This window comes from Juglans regia, chromosome 15 (assembly GCF_001411555.2).
Source record: "Juglans regia cultivar Chandler chromosome 15, Walnut 2.0, whole genome shotgun sequence".
NCBI classification, from domain to species: Eukaryota; Viridiplantae; Streptophyta; class Magnoliopsida; order Fagales; family Juglandaceae; genus Juglans; species Juglans regia.
In genome coordinates this window covers 3,429,787-3,442,312 of record NC_049915.1, presented here as the reverse complement: position 1 = coordinate 3,442,312, position 12,526 = coordinate 3,429,787, and the positions used below count along the sequence as shown (strand labels likewise).

At 36.7% G+C, this 12,526-nt stretch overlaps 2 protein-coding genes across 6 annotated transcripts; one reads left to right on the top strand and one right to left on the bottom strand.

The window, feature by feature from the left end:
* Positions 1-1,121: 1,121 nt before the first annotated feature.
* On the top strand, positions 1,122-5,113 carry LOC109008861 (protein NDL2-like). Of its 2 annotated transcripts, none has more exons than XM_018989110.2 (11): positions 1,122-1,364; positions 2,002-2,101; positions 2,675-2,772; positions 2,891-2,979; positions 3,268-3,328; positions 3,439-3,525; positions 3,602-3,679; positions 3,815-3,871; positions 3,998-4,053; positions 4,374-4,509; positions 4,603-5,113. In XM_018989110.2, exons 1-11 carry the CDS (start codon positions 1,305-1,307, stop codon positions 4,822-4,824), a joined length of 1,044 nt encoding a protein of 347 aa, XP_018844655.1. In that variant the 5' UTR covers positions 1,122-1,304; the 3' UTR covers positions 4,825-5,113. The 2 variants fall into 2 exon arrangements, with proteins under 2 accessions (XP_018844655.1, XP_035541840.1); XM_035685947.1 differs by having other exon boundaries at positions 1,123-1,364; positions 3,815-3,859.
* Positions 4,691-10,825, bottom strand: LOC109008860 (homeobox protein ATH1-like). Of its 4 annotated transcripts, none has more exons than XM_018989102.2 (7): positions 10,027-10,825; positions 9,652-9,932; positions 7,163-8,549; positions 6,464-6,819; positions 6,226-6,286; positions 5,892-6,075; positions 4,691-4,765 (listed from the first exon to the last, which is right to left on the bottom strand). In XM_018989102.2, exons 3-6 carry the CDS (start codon positions 8,327-8,329, stop codon positions 5,908-5,910), a joined length of 1,752 nt encoding a protein of 583 aa, XP_018844647.1. In that variant the 5' UTR covers positions 8,330-8,549; positions 9,652-9,932; positions 10,027-10,825; the 3' UTR covers positions 4,691-4,765; positions 5,892-5,907. The 4 variants fall into 4 exon arrangements, 3 of the variants coding, with proteins under 3 accessions (XP_018844647.1, XP_035541838.1, XP_035541837.1); XM_035685945.1 differs by having other exon boundaries at positions 7,166-8,549; XM_035685944.1 differs by having other exon boundaries at positions 7,163-8,470.
* Between the last annotated feature and the right edge of the window lie 1,701 nt (positions 10,826-12,526).

The window sequence follows — 12,526 nt, the reverse complement described above, 5'->3', positions numbered from 1 at the left end:
TAGATACATCAATCGAACCGAGCATTAGACTAACTTTGGTTTGAGACTATTTGTGTCTATTTTGAAAGAGAGAGCACATAAAACTAATGCTTAAAATTGATGATTAACCAACTTTGTTCAATTTGTTATATTGGTGAATTGGTCATCGAATCATTTCGAAACTTCCAAAAAATAGCTAGAATCGATTATTCCATAATGATATACTGACTAATCGACTCGATGAATTGTTTGAACAATCATATTTGTTAATAATAAAAGTTATATGGCTTTTATATTATTTTCATATACATAAATCCACGACTTTCTTACCACTAAATAGAATGAGAAATAATTTAGTCATAAAATGAATTATATAAAAATAATCTTATAAATTGATGTGATTTGATATGATTTGTCAAATTATAAAGTTAATTTTATTATAAATTAAATCTAACATATTAAATAAAATTACGTCAATTTATAATATTATTTTATGTAATTATTTTGTAAATATAGCGATACTCAGAAAGGAAAACATAGAGAGAGAGAGTTGATGACAATGAAGGTATCATATTAGAGTGGAAAAATAATATAGGTATACTTTTTTTTTCCAATCTTTTATATAATTATGTTTTACATGAGGGCCAATTTTATAAAATAACATAAAAATAATATCTATTTATAGAATTATCTTGAATTTAAAATATTGTTATTTAGAGTCTGTTGTCTGTTTGTAGACAGAATTATTTTAAAATATTTTTAGATTATTTTATTATTATCTATAAATTATTCAACTTCCATTCTAATTATCATTTACCAATCATCTGAAATATTTTTAAGTTTACTCAGGTTAAAAGATAGATAACACCCAATCATTTCGTCAAACATTGGATACTAATATCTTATATTTGTCAAAAGTCAACCGTACAACTTAAGATGCATTATTTTCGAGGCAAGGAAAAAAAGCAAAACAAAACAAACAGGAATACGCGGCGTTGTTGTGTCGTCCGGGGCCACGGGGGGCAATATAGTATTTCAACTAAAACTGTCGGCCTCTATTAACTCTGGTTAAATGTCTTAACTAGAGGCCCCAGTTAAAGGATCCTGACCGACCGCTCGACTCGTGTCCCTCTCTCCTCTCTCTCGTTCAAGCGTCGGTGACTCGGGGCGACTCGGTCCTAGTTTAGGCACGAGTTAATTTTCAACTAGATAGCCGAGAGAACTCTCTCTCTCTCGCGCGCGCTCTCTCTCTCTATATATGTATATATTGACGTACATGGAGGCCTAAGCCAACTGCCTCTGCAAATTTGAGAGAGAGAGAGAGAATGGGGTATTCGAGCGATTCAGTGTCAGTGGATATGGAGGGGATCTCTTTTGGCGGAAAGGTTACTTCCACTTAATTTATCTGGTGTTAACGCATTCCATGCATCTCTTTTTGATGTGCATAAATGCTTTGTTTGATTGCTTCGAAAATGTAGGAAAATTGCGAATAAAACGACTTGTCTCTCTATTCAACTAAGCATACTGCTAACGTCTGACCAAGTGGAGGTTCTTTTGAAACAGTTTTAGATTTTTCCGTTCTTTTAGGCATTGATGAAGAGGCTCGTAGTTTCTGGGTTTTATCATTTTTTTTTATAACATTTACTACGTTTGTTATATCTATCTTGTATCTCTATCGTTGAGTTGATTTCTTTGTGTATTTTAGCTGAATTCTCGTGAATTTATTGGGAATAGTTTGATTAACATTAGAAAGTTGCTCTTCTGGTTGTTGACTGTACATGTTGCGTTGAGTAAAGCTTTTCTGAAATGCCAACGACTCGTTACCTTACTTAGTCTTTGATTCTAAAGTTTGGGCATTCAAATTAGGATTGCATGGAAGGGGATTGGATAGTATTACATGTATGTGTGTGTGTGCATACTTTGTCAGGAATGAGCGTTTGGGGAAGTTTATTTATTTTGACTTTTTAATTTGCTCAGTTTCTTTCTAAAGTTATTATTTGCCTTTCGAAATATGTCTTGCAGGAGCATCGAATACAAACTTGCCATGGTTCTGTGTCTGTTGCAGTGTATGGATACCCGGACAAGCCAGCTCTTGTCACTTATCCAGATTTAGCTCTAAATTGTACGTAAAAACTGAACTTTACATTTTCCTAGAAGGTTTTTCCCCTTTCCAGTTTCCCGTCGATTCAAATTTTAGATTGTAACGAATGCGGCATTTCCAACGCTGTATTATTTACTCACGAAGCCAATTAATTGGCACATGTGTTGACTGACTTCTTAATCTGCAGCATTATATGGTGAGCTCTTTTTTAGTATAGCTAATTGCTTTGAAATTAGCATGGAGATCCTTGTCAAATTTTGGCAGGAGTTTTTTTAAATTGAAAGCTATTGCCAAATTACTTTATCTTTGAAGTTGTGTGGTTCAGGTGGTCTTGGAAAATTATTTTTTCTAAAGCAATGTCCGAAAGACACTCACATTCCATCAAATCTAATCGAATAATTGCATTCTTGATGGTAATTGTCATATTTGAATCCAAACTCTGTATTTTGTAGGATATGAAAATGAAAATATGCAGTATATATATCCTTGATTTGTTGCATTCGGAGATTAAGATAAGAAATCAAATGATACTATAAAACTATTCCACCATTTTACAAAGCTCTAACTTAGCTTTGTCTATATGTGATTGACCAGATGTGTCCTGTTTTCAAGGATTATTCTCTTGTCCAGAAGCATATTCCTTACTGCTCCACAATTTTTGCATATATCATATTAGTCCTCCGGGGCATGAGGTTTGTAACTTACTTTTTTGCATATCATGGTCCTGCGTGATTTTCATATCTGCATTGCTCTGTCTCGTTCATTTAATCTAATAATTAACATCATTTCTTACTTCAAGAGCTGTTGCAGTTGGGAGCTGCTGAAATTAGCCCAGATAAGTCTCTGCTTTCCGTTGATGATTTAGCAGATCAGATTGCCGAGGTTCTCGACTTCTTTGGGTATCTTTTTTGAACTTTTTCACTTATATTTATCTATTCTATTTTTAGCAGCAGCCAATCAGGAGTTCGCTTTAGGGTTATCTCTCTTTTGCTTCAAATAGTTTGTATGTTTTTATCACAACTTCTGTTGGCTAGCAATGCTTCTGGTAGTTGTCTGAAAAAATAACAAGACATTCGAAAGATTTTTTTTAAGGCCTTAAATATGCTGTGTTCATTCCTCACCGTCAGCATTTACTTTGGATATATTGAAGGGAAGCAACTGATGCTCTCTCTCTCTCTCTCTCTCAGACTTGGTGCTGTGATGTGTTTGGGGGTTACATCTGGAGCATATGTCCTTACCCTGTTTGCTGTAAGTTGTCTAAATGGGAACAGATGCATGTTTTGGTGTCAAGCGACTTTTAGGTTCTGTTTTGGACACTCTTGAGTGTTAACCGATCTTACGATTACTCTTGCTGACAGATGAAATACAGAAAACGTGTTCTTGGACTGATACTTGTCTCTCCTCTATGCAAAGAACCTTCTTGGACAGAATGGTTGTATAATAAGGTTTTTTTTTCTGAACCTTGCTAGTTATTTGGGTTGGAGAATCTTATTCTTATGTGAGATCTAATATCATCTACAGGTGCTGTCAAATTTACTCTACTTCTATGGCATGTGTGGAGTGGTAAAGGAGTTATTGATTAAGCGGTACTTCAGCAAGGTATGGTTATGCGTCAACTTTTCTCTATTGATCTTCGTGTTTCGAGAAATTGGTTTGGTTTCTTTATTTGTTTCTTCACTTGTCAAAAAAGGAATTTGGTTGGTTGAGTGATTGGATTTTAAATAATGGTGGCAGGAAGTTTATGGCCTTGCTCAAGTATCAGGGTCAGATATAGTTCAGGCATGTAGAAGAGTCAGTACTCCAACTTTTCCCATATTACCTTTCTGACTTTCATTTATTCACGAATTGGAACTGAGAAATTTTAGTTGAAGGCTTGGCAATTTGTTGGTTTCCATGACATTAAGTTTCTTTTGACAGTCTTTGGAAGAGAGGCAGAGCTCAAATGTATGGCGGTTTCTTGAAGCAATCAATGGGTAAACCCCATTGCTAAGATGGTTTTACTTTACTTTCCATAAGGGTAAAATCCATATTATTTGATACGTTGAGCATCAATGTCTAATTTGAAATCCTTTCATGGTAGAAAGCAGCTCAGGAGTGCAATTGTTATAATGCACTCAGTGATCAATGTTATAATTGCCAGTCTGTACGGTTCAATTGTTTTAATGCTTTATAGAAGAATATCTAACACAGCGTAATAAGCTATGTCCTTGTGGTTTCGTGATGCGCACACATGCTTGATGCTTGATGCTTGTGCCTTGAGATTTGGATTAACTTTATTTTTTACATCTAGCAGGAGACCTGACCTTACCAACGGATTAAGAAAACTACAATGTCGTTCGCTCATCTTTGTCGGGGATAACTCTCCATTTCATTCTGAGGCTCTCCACATGACTTCTAATCTAGATAGACGATACAGTGCTTTAGTAGAGGTATGTAACATGTCTATCCTATGATTTATGCATTTATATTAAGCTGGCATGAGAAGCTAGCTTTATTTACTGGATGGTACTGGGAAACCACAGGTTCAGGCTTGCGGGTCAATGGTGACAGAAGAGCAGCCCCATGCCATGTTGATACCATTGGAGTACTTCCTAATGGGATATGGCTTGTACAGGCCATCTCAAGTAAGTGTCAGCCCAAGGAGCCCCTTGAGTCCCTCTTGCATTGCCCCGGAGCTTCTTTCACCTGAAAGTATGGGCTTGAAGTTAAAACCAATTAAAACTCGAATTTCTCTGCAAGTTTGAATGAAAGATCAAAATGGGTGTAGAAAAATGGTTTCTTGTAATGTATTTTATCATAGGGGGTGTTTGGATGGGCTGGATAAGTGAGAGGTTAATATGTGGTGTTGTGTAGATAGAGGGGAAAAATAGAAGGAAGGAAGGCATATATTTTCATTCATTAATTTGTAGTAATCACTCTGTTGAGGTGGGCTGAACAAAGTTGTCTGTAAATCCTCAACCAATCATTCATCAACGACAAACGAAGGATAATAATAAGAAGAATAAGCCTTGGATGGTGGCTATGCTTTTCTCAGGTTTTGAAGTATGGTTTGGTTCTTTGGCTAATTTATTCTCTCTCTCTCTCTCTCTCTCTCTCTCTCTCATTTGGGGATTTAGGTTGTTTGAACGTGAAGGAAGTAATAGCTTTATAGTTGCACTTTTACAGTTGTATTTTTATTTTATTTTTTTATGTTGGGGACCTCTCCAAGGTAGGGCCATTCGGATCCACTCCTGCAAAGTAAACCCTAGTACCCGCACCCTCGAAAGTTTACCTACGTGGAACTAGTAGGAGCCTCCATGAATTCGCAATTTGGAGCCTCCATCTTTTCCATGAAGACAAAATAACTATTGGCGTTCTGGCATTTATAAGTAGGTGTGTATACACACTACCTACTATGTCTCATTACAGTTACCAAAAATAAAAAAAAAAATTCTAAAGCATGAATAATTTGAAATCGAAGGCTTTCAGAAGTAAAGAACTTTTCAACTGAAGAAGGATGGGTATTCACAAGATACTCATGCTCAGAAGCATGCAAGTAGGCGAATACTAATTCTTTAACACTCCCCACCCCCTAAATTTATGGAAAATTATTAAGTACCGGATCATGTCATCTAATTCAAATAGCTTATGGAAACACTAACTTTAATTGATATAGCATGTTGTGCTTGGACGGGAGCACCATGTGTTGGAAGTATCTATAATTACTACAACTTTATAGAGCACTATCCACAGTTATTGGTAAACATGATCTGGATGTGGTTTGTTTCTTATAGAATGACAAAAAAGTTGTTCATCCAATTTTTCTGTTTACCTTTCTTCCTTCAGCTTCAATTCACATTAGATCTACGGTTGCTGATACTTATGATGTGGCTTCTGTGATTGCTTTGGGCTCCTTCCTCAACCCGTCGCCCCTTTCTTCTATTCATCTCGGCATACATTTCTTCAATCATTGGTTTCCACAGACGAACCCGAGCATTTATAAACCAATTGGATACCTGATCATATATCCAAATACAGATAAGAAAATAAATTGAGTCTATTCTATTTTTCTATCCCTTGTTAATTCTTAAAAAAAATGCAATCCTTGGTTAATAATACCGCAAAGCATTCTATATACTTCGATCCACAATGATGGAGGGAAGTACCTGGCTTCTAGTCAATCCACTTTTTACTGCAAGTAAATGCTTCTCTGCGTCTTTAGGATACCTGACATTTATCATGTGCAAGAGGTTCTTGTATATCATATATCATATACCATATAAAAATGTGAATTTTCACCAAATACATCTATCTATCTGATAATTGAGTTCAAAAACAATGTTAGCCGTGATATATTAATCTTACCGCACAAATGTTAAGATACTCTATAGTAAGAGAGCTTACGGATGAAGAAAGTTCTGAAACATCCATGCCCGTAAAATTGAGACAGATCTTTCAGGCAAGCCTCGTTGGGGTCTCCATATATGATGATCTTTAGTTTTTAGTTGCTGGAGAGCCCATTGCTTTTGGATGAAAGAAGTTTCAAAAGATCTTTCCTTCTCTTTCTTGCATGTGCTGTTAAAATGTGCTCCCATTGCAAGGATGTGGTTGCTAATCCTCTCTCTCAAGTTTTTGTAAAAGAAAGAGATTGTTTGCAGGGCAAACCGAGCATCTATCTGAGGGTCCAACTCAGTAGCAGCATGAAATGCAGATATCACAGTATGGATCTCATCCATACATTGGTTGCAACGGTCATCAACCTAGGTGCAAAAAAGTATGATATTCAAGGCAAACTATGGCAAAAAAAAAAAAAAAAAGTCCAACAGTCATCTGAGAAAGAGAGAGTGAGAGAGATGGGTAAATTGCAAGACAGCTTGGTCCACAAAAGCTTTAATATTGAAAATTTTCTGAACAGTTGAATCCAATTTAATTTTTTGAAGAAATCCATTCTCTTTTGATTCACAGCAGTAAGTGTTTCAGCATGTCTCTACCCATAAATACCAATATGCATGACAAAGTTAGCACTAACAGACTACGATTGATACCAAAAATCCAATCAGGTAACTGTTGACATAATTAGTAGCATAAACTAAGCCCACATACCACCTGTAGCAGAGTCAGCAGATGGTTTTTCTTTGCTTCAACTGTCCATATTCGCAATGTGGACTCCATTTGAAGCTCAAATCCACCATCCACGTCAGGAAACATTGACGGCATCCATCTTTCAGCGGCGAAATTTGAAGAGAATGGAGCTGTTGGATAACTCGAATGATCTAGATTTTCTAGAGAATATTTTGCAATCTGTGCAAATATCTGTTTAATTACATGAAGATATCTAGATCCTAATACCCCTTGAGAGAATTGAGGCGGATTGTAAGAACCAAAATTTAAGGAAATCTCCGTACTGTTGCAAGACATTGGCTGAGATCTTAACCTTTTTTTATTCAAGCAATGGCGAGTTACATCAGACATGCCCATTTCTGAGGGCCGATCCGGGATATTAATCTCCCTGAGAATAGAAGGCTCAGATGTAGCAAGAGTTAGAGAGAGCTCATTATTAAAATTGGATGGACTGTACGAATGATTTGCAGAAACATGCCCACGATTTGATGACATCCATCCATCTGGAACCAAATTTACTGCAGATGGATAGGGCTGAAGCTCTGCTCTTACAGGGGATTTCCCATCAAGCTCCAGTGGAGCGGGGTACTTGGTATCCCACTTGGTGTTCATACTACCAAGTACATTATCGTATCCGCATTTCACAGAAGTTGCAAACAAGGCGTTAGAATTGCCATTTGAATCATAAGTTGGTAAAACTTCCACAGGACAGATTGAAGCTGCTGAAAATGCTAAATTGTTAAAATTTTCTTGAAGACCACTTCTTGCAGGTAGAAATGTAGCATGTGAAGCAGTAGAAATAATCGTTCCTCCAGCTGCTTGGTCTGGAAACCCAGAGTTATCAGTGAGGCGTGGACTGCAAGGTGTGGCATCCCTCACAACATGTCTTCCTAGCAATGTAAGCAATGCATTCGATTCAGCAATGCACACACCATTTGGGATGTGAAGATTAGCATGGAGACCGTTAATAGGTTCACCTTGCAATGCTGAAAGCACTGGGAAACCAGCCATGACATGGTTTTGGTTATTAAGGTCAAATGACTCAGGTTGTGTAAGTGCATTTGTTGTTGTACACGGTGCAAATCCATCTATGTCAACAGGACTTTGGCTGCCCATACCCATCGGAACTCTACCCAAATTATTCTCCATCGTATGATATACCAAAAATTGCTTGGCATCAGGTATAAACAATGACTAAGTGCTGCATAACTGGGTTCTTGTGCTTCAAATGAATGCTAGGCCAGCTTTATTTCAAGAGCACCATTCTGACTCTCCCAGGAAATCTTCTTACTAAAAACCAGAGGAGATCAGAACATATTAATGCCTTTTTTCTTCATGCTTTCAACGTTTTCTGCCAAGTAATATTAACCTGGACGAATGCAAAAGTGGAAGCAGTAAATGAAGTCCATAAGAGCACACACATACCACAACAATATTGAGAAAACAACTCTTCAGAGTTGTTACTAAGATGAAGGAAATCACTTAGACCTATCATATCAAGACCTAGTTGGTATGCAATTGCAACTTTCATTCTTTCCTTTATATTCTCAGCAAACACACAAGCCAAAAGGCAATACAAGGCATGTAAGACATTTGTTGTTATCAAACACTTCAGGCATAATTTTTTTTATTGGCCCCAGCAAATCCCGGGGGTGCACAGGTCCTCAGCAAGGAGTTTTCTGCAAGTGCACCTCGGGTAATTCAAGGGGAAAATCCCCCAATCCGATGACCCCTACAGATTGTGTGCACCCAGTTGGATTTGAACTTTGGACCTTGGAGGGAGCATACCACCAAGACCAAGGTCTTTTACGACTTGAACCAACCCCTAGAGGTTACTTCAGACATAATTTAACCATACAAATGAAAGGTGAAGATTATTTTTGACAGGTTTCAACACCTCAGGCACAAAGGAACAGATATTGACTAGTAACTATGAGATGCACAAAGGAATTAGTTATGAATATCCCTAAACAGCCACATGTAGCCTTAATTGCAAACAAGTGAAACTGCATCCAAGCAATAACATCACTGGAGCAAATGTAAGACATTTAAACAAGAGTGTGCTCATATCATTCACTGAAAAGCCAATACCCAGGTAAGGTAATAGGGAATACTCAAATTGTTCTTTCAAGCTCTTTGAGCCTTATGTTTAATCTTGGAAAGGCATTAGCATACATTTTCATTTTCTTAGAATAGCTCTTTGAGCTCTTTACATCCTGGGACACACTGAGAATTAAATGGTGGCACAAGTTAAGATAGAAGCAATACTAAGTCAGACCTAAACCGTGTTACTCTATCACCACAAACTAATAGCTAGAAAACAAAATGAACGTAAAAGTCTGAGCATACCATATTACAGAAAATTTACAGCTTCAAATTCAAATTATAGCAGTTAGCGCTATTCTGAGTACATAACATAGAAGGTGAAGCATAGGTCATTGAGCAGAAGGAAACATGAAAGAACAACCAACCTCCCATTCATATGCAGAGGAGCTAGCACGCACAACAAAACGCTCACGAAGACTGCAGCTTTCTCCACCAAACCTCCCAGAAAGCAAAACACTGGTGACAATAGTACTCATGCAGGTTCTTAGGATTTCCCCAACTTAGATCACAGAGATCTTCCAAATCTCAAAGATAAAGTTGTATATGAAACTGTTTGCTGCTGCGTGCAGTTTTCCTTATGAAAACCAAAACAAGCTACGGCAGTGCAAGGTTCACTCGACAGCGCTGGTTTCTCTTTTCACATTTTCTGCAACCAGAAAGCAGTGGTTAAAACAAAAAAAATCTCTTTTTTAATCAAGAGAAAAATTGGAAACGCTAACAAGAAATAGACATTGTCCCACCTTCTCAAACCACAAGAACTTCATGAGCCAATACAAAAAGTGGGTTGCTTTCTTTGCATGAACAAAGTAGAATTTCCTTCAAGAACCCAAAACCCAAGAACCTAAAATTTAGAGTCTCAGCAACTCGGACCCCATCATGACCCTCGATCTTTCTCTTTTTCTATTTCTGTGCACAAATGGGTCTGGAAAATAAAGAATACTAACTTCACAGAATCCACCAAGAGGAAGACTTAGAGAGTGCGCCAACAAGCGAAAAAAGGCCTTTGCAGAGAGCTTGGTGGAGACGAATAAAAATGGTGTGCAGAGTGAACGAATATAGCCACTCGAGCAAAAACAGAGAGAGAGAGAGAGAGACATTAATCTTTGGGGCAGCAGTGCCACTGATTTCTGCTGCAGTCTTTAGAGGGCCCATCCCTTCCCCCCGTCTCTGATCTCCTTTGTCCTCACTCCGTCTCATTATCTGCTGGCCTGCAATAATCACAACTAAAGTATTTGGATTCTCTCTGTTCAAACTTCTGTTCATGCCAGGTCTCCACGGCACCATTTTTCAAAGAACCAAAAAAGGCTTTCTTTTCACCTATTTTTAGACAAGAAACTAGTGTGATTAGAGAAGAGTGATTAGAGTCAGAGGGTCTCTCACTCTCTAATAATCTTACACGACTCAACGGTGAAGGCAATGGAGCTGTGGAAAGATAGAAACGACTACTGTTCAAGTACTGTACTTTCTCTGTGAGACAGAGAGTGAGATGTCTGAACTCTGAAATGACGATGCAAGCAACAGAGGATGATAGGGGAGATCTTGTGGGATTGGGAAAATCTTTGACAAATTTATTGGGACAATTACAAGCCCATCTACTTCTTTTGGGTGGCTTTATTGGAACAATTCAATATTATTCGCAGATTATATTATTATTATTCATAAATTTTTGATAATGTCTAGCAAGCACATTTTTAACTGAAAACTACAAAAACATCCCCTCATCGAATTATGTAAATGCTAAACTAGCCAAAGTTCTTAACTTCAGCTAATGTAAAATGAGTATTTTATTCTTATATTATTTGATCACTATAATTTTATGATTTTCATTTCTTACTTATATAGAACTTCGGATGGACCATATAAGATTTAAGTACTCCCAAATGAAATTTTAAGAAATGCTAGCAAAATAAAATGTAAGAAAATAAAAAATTTATGATTTCTGGAATTTTTTTAATTTAACGAAAACTTTATCCTTATCTACGCAACCTTTCGAGTTTGACTATCTTAGGAAAATGCTCTTACAAATTATAACTGTACTTTGAGTTTGCAGAACAATTCTCTTTGGATTCAAAGATAAAATGGTATGAGTTGAGATGATTTATAAATAATAATAAAATTTATAAGTTAAAATTTATGAATAATAATAAATAGTAATGAGATTCATCTCCCAATCCAAACCAACATCGTAATAAAGTCAACCAAAATCAACTTTAGAGCATATTCTTACATGTTTGCTGCACATAAAAATCATCCTTGTTTAATTCATTTGGGTTAGATATAGCATAGTGTGCATTTCAAAAGTGTAATGGACGTAAATAAAAACAATCCTTATTTAAAAATTATCATTAAAACAAAAGACTTTAATAAAAAAACGTTTAGATGAAATAATACATACTCATATAATACGTTGAGAAGTATCTTTATTTGCCAATTATGGTTGGAAGGTCAAGATATCAATCTTTTAGCATAATTAAGGATCGGGTTTGGCAGAAGTTGAGTAATTGAAAAAATCAGTTTTTGTCTCCATCAGGAAAAGAAGTGTTATTAAAAGCAGTTATTCAAGCTATCCCAACGTATTATATGAGTGTTTTCAAATTGTCAATGAAGTTATGTAAGGAGATTGCATCTTATATGGCTAAGTTCTAGTGGGGATTTAAGCATAATGACAATAGAATTCAGTGGAGGAGTTGGGCAAAAATGGGTCTGTCTAAAGCTGAGGGAGGTTTGGGTTTTAGAGAGTTGGAAGCTTTTAATAAAGCTATTTTGGCTTGTTAGATAGTGCATGCTTCTTTGGGATTTAAATCTTCTGCTATATGGAAAAGCTTGTGGGATTCACTAGGATTATTGAAAGAAGGTTTGGTGTGGAGGGTGGGGGATGGGAAGACTATAAAAATTTGGAAGGATAGGTGGATTCCTAAGGCTGTAACTTTCAGGATACAATCTCTGTGAATCTGTTACAAGATGAGGCAAGAGTGGAGGAGTTGTTTGCAGTTGGTGGATGATAGAATGAGGAGCTAGTAAAGCAAGTTTTTAATGAAGATGAAGCTGCTATAATATGTAGGCTACCTGTTTGCTTTTTTGGACTCCCTGATAAACAGATATGGGCTTATGCAAAGAGTGGTTTGTACATTGTTAAAAGTGCTTATCATGCTGAGATGAAGAGGAGAAGAATGGAGAATGGGGAGGCTTCATAAGAAGTTGAGAAAGCATGCAGAAAGTTATGGAATCTGAACATTCCAG

Bases quoted from the DNA above. Each gene is read 5' to 3' on its own strand.
- LOC109008861 (XM_018989110.2), top strand. From the start codon at position 1,305: ATGGGGTATTCGAGCGATTCAGTGTCAGTGGATATGGAGGGGATCTCT. The intron at 2,773-2,890 runs GTTTGTAACTTA...GAGCTGTTGCAG, and splicing joins TTAGTCCTCCGGGGCATGAG to TTGGGAGCTGCTGAAATTAG. The intron at 3,329-3,438 runs GTAAGTTGTCTA...TCTTGCTGACAG, and splicing joins ATGTCCTTACCCTGTTTGCT to ATGAAATACAGAAAACGTGT.
- LOC109008860 (XM_018989102.2), bottom strand. From the start codon at position 8,329: ATGGAGAATAATTTGGGTAGAGTTCCGATGGGTATGGGCAGCCAAAGT. The intron at 6,287-6,463 runs GTAAGCTCTCTT...GATAAATGTCAG, and splicing joins TTTCAGAACTTTCTTCATCC to GTATCCTAAAGACGCAGAGA. The intron at 6,076-6,225 runs GTACTTCCCTCC...ATATATGATCAG, and splicing joins GTGGATTGACTAGAAGCCAG to GTATCCAATTGGTTTATAAA.